The sequence below is a fragment of the Phyllopteryx taeniolatus genome, chromosome 14 (genome assembly GCF_024500385.1).
Source record: "Phyllopteryx taeniolatus isolate TA_2022b chromosome 14, UOR_Ptae_1.2, whole genome shotgun sequence".
Taxonomy (NCBI): Eukaryota; Metazoa; Chordata; class Actinopteri; order Syngnathiformes; family Syngnathidae; genus Phyllopteryx; species Phyllopteryx taeniolatus.
This window is the reverse complement of record NC_084515.1, coordinates 14,750,036-14,756,118: the sequence shown is the minus strand read 5'-3', so window position 1 is coordinate 14,756,118 and position 6,083 is coordinate 14,750,036. Positions and strand designations below refer to the sequence as shown.

The 6,083-nt window shown below is 44.6% G+C and overlaps 1 protein-coding gene across 7 annotated transcripts in view; it reads left to right on the top strand.

The window, feature by feature from the left end:
- The first annotated feature begins 1,325 nt into the window (after positions 1-1,325).
- The window catches only part of mib1 (MIB E3 ubiquitin protein ligase 1), a 62,527-nt gene continuing 57,769 nt past the window's right edge, over positions 1,326-6,083 (top strand). For 4 of the 7 annotated variants that reach the window (XM_061796931.1, XM_061796930.1, XM_061796929.1 and 1 more), the window contains exons 1-3: positions 1,326-2,221; positions 3,215-3,386; positions 5,473-5,602. In XM_061796931.1, the coding sequence (XP_061652915.1) occupies positions 1,993-2,221; positions 3,215-3,386; positions 5,473-5,602 (531 nt within the window). In that variant the 5' untranslated portion in view covers positions 1,326-1,992. Of the gene's footprint in view, positions 2,222-3,214; positions 3,387-4,816; positions 5,069-5,472; positions 5,603-6,083 lie in introns of those variants that run through there. The other 3 variants (XM_061796927.1, XM_061796926.1, XM_061796932.1) reach the window with 2 other exon arrangements.

The window sequence follows — 6,083 nt, the reverse complement described above, 5'->3', positions numbered from 1 at the left end:
TTGGCCAGATAAACGTCGACCCCTCCATGCCCCTGCAGTGCTTCAGGGACTAGACCACCCTGCAGTCGGCCATCCATTTTCTCGAGTTCTTTGTCCTATTTTGGGTGAGGCGGGTGAGCTGGAGCCTATCCCGGCAGAGTCCACCAGGGACTTCCTGCCGGTCGACAAACAACCGTGCACATTCACACTGAACATCATAGGCATTTCTAGCCCTTTTTTTTTTTTTTTTTTGGCGGGTAAAAATAAATCCCCAGCACCCCTACAATTTTATATCAAAACATCAATAAATAAACTGTATGTTTTTTAAGGCAACCTAGAAAAGTGTAAAACCACAGTACCTGCCTCGAAAAATGGTTTGTTCCGGCATTTCTAGTCCCCCCTTTCACCTAAAATGAATCCCAGAACCCCTAAACCTCTGATCCTAGAATCGCCCCTGAAAAGTGTTGTTACTTTAGAATAATATGACTCAACTGAAAGTTCAAAGTAGTCCTCCAAATAATTACTTAAGAGTAAGTATTTAGTGAAAATAAAATACTCAAGTGTCTAGTAAATTGTAACTCCTGATTTATTCATTTTTTAAAATAGTGCATAAATAGGAAGAGGCGAATTCAAATGTTGCCCAACCGTACCACAATGTAAACAATGTATTTTTTTGTAATAAAATAAAAATAAAAATCAGGCAAACTCAGCCCCAATAAATGGTCTTAATTGATTTATTTATATATTGAACCAGTATAATAGAAATAATCTCAAGATTCTTGTCAGTAAACATTCCAATTGAACTAAAATAATAAAAAGTGTACTATTTTTTTCCAATATGAAGTAATGTAAAGTCAGCGACATCACCATCATAAAACCTTTATTGTGCAAAATTGTAAGAAGCGTTTCAATTGTCCTACAAGTGTAAAAATAAGACAACCACTGCCTAATAAAAATTACAAATAAAGAAAAACTACTCACTCTTCGTATGGCTTATGTTATGCTGCGCAGTCAGACTATATTGCACTATATTATTAATGTCGATCACATGACACTTGCTGTATTTATTACAATTACATTTATTAAACATAGTTTAAGGCTCAAAATAAACATTTCAACATTCCTCTGACCTTTTCCAGAACCCTGTGAGAAACAGCAAAACACAAACAGTTTTTGGAAATGTCTGTGACAAAACTATCAAATCTGATAAAGGTTATTTAAGAGGACTTTCCCTAAAAGTATCATGCTTTTCTCCCCCCAAAAACGTGTCAATAAAATTGCGTTAAAATGTACAAAACAATGCAATTTATCTGCGCACCCCTAAACCTCCTTGAGTCCCCCGTTGCCTGGCACGTGAACTTCGCAAAACAAATGCGGAATGCGCGAGCACGCCGCCGGGAACGCGCGTGGTCGTTGTCGTGTCTCCTTCGTGCTTTTCCGTCCATCTCCGTCAAGCGAGTTGTTGTGTTGTTGTTGATGATTGACAATAATGGCGGCGGGTTTATTCTGACTTGGCTCCAGCAGGGGGGGGTAGGGAGAGGGGTAGACAAGACAGAAGACCGTCTGCAGGGCCGACAAAGCCAAAACACCTTCAGGTGAATAATCTGCGCACGAACGAAACAATTTGGATAGGAAGAAAAAAAAGAGCGAGTATAACGGCAAAGACTTGGATCGTGCAAGGAGGGGTTTGGGGCTAGCTTCAGTTTAGCTTAGCTTGCTAAGTTGAAGAGGTTAGCATTCTTGAGGCGGCGAGGGTCAGCTCAACAAACAATGTCGCCGCTTCGCCAGCTTTCCTCGTAATTACGTTCCCCATTTCCAGGGGTGCTCGACGAATGCAGCGTTTGTTTGGCAAAAGAAGACCCGACCTCCTTAAGCAGCTTAGCGGGGCTGTGTGGCTTCTGTTGTGGACATTCAAAAACAGCCCGCCGCCGCCTGGTAGCCAGCTAGCTCGCTCGCTAACTCCAAAAGATTCGTTGGGGCTTTTTGTTTCTCCCTCCCGTCTTCGTTTCATAAATGACCACCGGCAGGAACAACCGAGCCATGATGGAAGGAGTCGGAGCGAGAGTGGTCCGGGGACCCGACTGGAAGTGGGGCAAGCAGGACGGCGGAGAGGGGCACGTCGGCACCGTCAGGAGTTTTGAAAGTCCCGAGGAGGTTGTGGTCGTCTGGGATAACGGCACCGCTGCGAACTACCGTTGCTCTGGAGCCTACGACGTGAGGATATTAGACAGTGCTCCTACAGGTAACGTCTTCTTCGACTACAGTACACATCCACCGTCTCAGTCAGTCAAGTCGGATGGAGTGCGAGTAGTTGTTTTGTTTACTGGGCCTAGATGGACGCAGCCGACCGAAAGACCGCCAGACAATAAACTAAATGGAATGTGTACGCTTGTATTTTGTAGTGGGACAGTCGGCAAGTACAGCAATTCATTTTTGTCTATTCAACACACAATTAAATATACAGTCGATTTGAGTTGAACAGTTAAACCAAAATGTAGTACATTGACAAAGACGTTCACTTAAGTTGCTTTCTGTGACTCTTCCAGTCTCTTTGTATCTCTGTTACATCCTTCTGGTGACACACTGTAACTCTCGAAGCGCAGTACCCACTTCCCTCTGAGAACATCCTGTTTGAAGCCTGGCGAGGGCTTGGTCTCATGTCAACATTTCAACAGAATGATGAAGAGGGCTGTTCAGAAGAAGAGTCATGCATGCATATTCACGGAATAGGACCTCTTTTAACCTATAACTGTAGTGAACACTGCAAACGTATACAGTTTGTCGCACGCACTGGAGCAGGGGGCTAGCTTAGCGCCCGGGTAACAGCTCAGGGTACCGGTGTCTGGCTCAAGGACGCCACATCTGGGAGATGTTGTTGGCGAATGGTCCGTTGCCCGCGCTCCTTTGCCGGTGATTGAACTGAGACTGTCGCCACTGTCGCATGTGGCGATCTTAACCGCCTGAGTGAACCAGAAAATGAATTGGTCGATTCATGGATCAAACACCTGTACATTTTGCCGTTCCGCTTCTTGTTACAAAACAACCGGTTGTGCAAAAAGTAATGAAATATTGAACTGTTCCATATTCAAAAGTTGAGTTACATTAAGTACGCCTGTAAAGGTTATAGTATATTTTAGGTTCAGGGGTGTGTGAAAATATTCGCAGTGGTGTTCATGTGCAGCGACTCGCACCCACACATCCACTTAACGCACCAACACTCCTCCTTGCCTCGCAGGCATCAAGCACGACGGAACAATGTGTGACACCTGCCGTCAGCAGCCCATCATTGGCATTCGGTGGAAATGTGCTGAGTGCACCAATTACGACCTCTGCACAACCTGTTACCATGGCGACAAACATCACCTGAGACACCGCTTCTACAGGATCACCACCCCGGGCAGCGAGAGGTTGGTTAAGCGGACTGTGCTTCAAAACAAAACAAAACATAGACACAGGATTGTGTTACAATGCAATGTGTTTAGTGTGTCCCTCCCTTTTACTCCTTAATTTGCGTATCTGTGTTTACGTGATGTTTTAGAATCTTGTGAGTGCGCCTTTCCTCACAAGCAGACACTATCTGTGTGCTCCCAGCCCCCAGTTGCCAGGCAACAAACTTGCCTCGCTTCAAATTTTTGGGACGCAGCATTAAGCCAGCGATTCCCATACGTGGCGCAACCGCCAAAGTGGAACCAGTGACGCTGCTTGGCTTTCGTCCTCATTTCAAAACAATATTTAGTACTTACCATAAGAAATAACCCAGAGGAGACATGCATTTTTTTTTTCACAGTTTAAAACAGTTTCTATTTCCTGTCATGCTGGAATTGGGCCATTCTGAGGGGCCAGCCCTGTGTCATGCAAGTGAGCGACCATATACCCCGTCCCAAATACTGCTGGGCCAATGGCGAGTTTGCAGAACCTAGCGTTGTTTTCAGAAACTAGCATTGTTAACTAAACTTTGCATCCCACCAAAGCTCAGTGCAGATCTGCTTACCTTTTGGCTTTGCCATAATGGCACAGGAGGGCGGGGGTCGCACGTGTGGCGGATGTGAGTGTTTCTGGATGATGGTGTTTCAGTGGTCATCGTTAGAATTTTCCTCCATGCCATCATCAGTTGTACACATCTGTGGTGAAATCACACAAAACGTAAAAGACAAAGAAAAAGCAAAACACCCTTGTGGAATTAGATGCTGAGCTGCAGTCTCACGAGATTTCCCACAAGTTTATTTGTAGAAATAGGATATATGCACTAGTTTTATTATTATTGTTATTATTATTATTATTATTATTATATATATATATATTTTTTTAAAGGCCTCCCACCTAATAATGACTGGTGCTCTCCGCGGTTGAGTTGGCTTACTTGCCTTAGATTATTTTCTACACACACTGATGCTTCTTTTATATCCAGCCAGCATCCCAACACAGAGGAACACATGGCCCAACAGACGGCGACTTTTTCAAGCGAGTACAACTTCATTTCCCCCTCGAGACAGACGGCGCACACAGCACAATGGCTGCGGAGGTCGCCCCCCGGATCACACTAGTCTGCCAAAGAGGATGTGGCGGTGGGGGTGGTGGGGTGGTGTTATTTTTGTTCTTTTTTTTTTTTACACCACATTAGATTCTTTCAGTCCATTCTGAGGAGGGAGTGGTTCACAGTGGTGGACCGCCACTGTCCAGCTGCCATAGCGTCTTTGCAGTGGCATTGTGTTACTTTTTTTTTATTTTTTTTTTAATGTGCTATCACTAGCATGATTATTCCTGCAAAGGAATTCTTACAAATATTTTATTATACGTTGACCAACATCAAAGTATTGTGTGTCTGGATGTGATTGACTCTCGTTATCTTCATATTTCTGAGAATGTGTCCGCGAGCGAGCCATTCTGCAATTAGCCGCATTGTGGTGTAACAGTACGTCTAATTCATATAATTCTGTCCCCAGTTTCTCTGCCTGTGATTTGGCTGCTGGGTGAAAATCTGCCATTTTCAAGGAACGATAGGACTACACGGAAACATGACCAATTGACAAGTGTTCAGGGGCTTGGTGATGAAGTGCTGCCTCCACAAGTGAAAATACATGATCATTCTGTATGTCGTGGCAACGAAAGTCATCATAACTTTGGCACACCGCGCGGTAGAGGGCAGTGGGGTGAGCAGTAGCTCATTTGCATAAGATAGGATCGCCCTCTTAAAACAGATGAATTTCTGCAAGTCATGAAAAAGAGGGTGAAAAGGGTGCCATAATTCTTGATTCTTGACAAACTGCGAGTGCGAACTGTATTAATTGTGGCGGGGAAAAAGAAACCAATGTGTCCTTTATGGCTTCTGTCACCTTAAGATTTCCCATTTGAAGTCCGATTCCAGTTTGGCACCTTAACTGACATAAGCGACATATCAACATAGGATATGTATTTTAAAATGTGTCACACTCGGGCACAACTTCTTAGGAAAACCCGAGTGACTCAATGGGGTATTTTTCTCGGTGTGGGCAGAGTGCTGCTGGAGTCAAGGCGCAAGTCAAAGAAAATCACTGCCAGGGGGATCTTCACTGGCGGCCGGGTAGTGCGAGGTGTCGACTGGCAGTGGGAAGACCAGGATGGAGGCAACGGAAGGCGAGGAAAGGTAACGTACGGGCCAGTAAGATGTCTCCAAAACACACGTGATTCTACGACAGTGTTGCTGTCCATACAGCGAAACACGTGACCCTTGCTGTATCTGTTTAAAGATTACGTATACCTAAAGTAAGCCTTTATGTATGTATTTTTCAAGCGTGGCAGTAAGCAAAAACGTGTTGAATGGAAGCCTTCCTTTTGAATTACGTATTGGTCTTAGATAACGACGCCTTTCATCTCGCTGATTCATATTAATCCTGACTAATGCTGCGCGTAAAAGTCGTTATGAAGTCATTCCGGTGACAGATGAGGTTGCACTTGTTGTTCGGTATCTGTACTATACACTGACATTGACTCGGCTCTGGTCCCGAGCATATTTTAAGAGCCCCTCTCGGCAATTTAGGACTTTTGCTGTGTTATTTAATGGCATACCTCATCACTATTTTATGACGCCGGCAGCAGTTATCGCACCCCGCCAACCCCTCCCACCG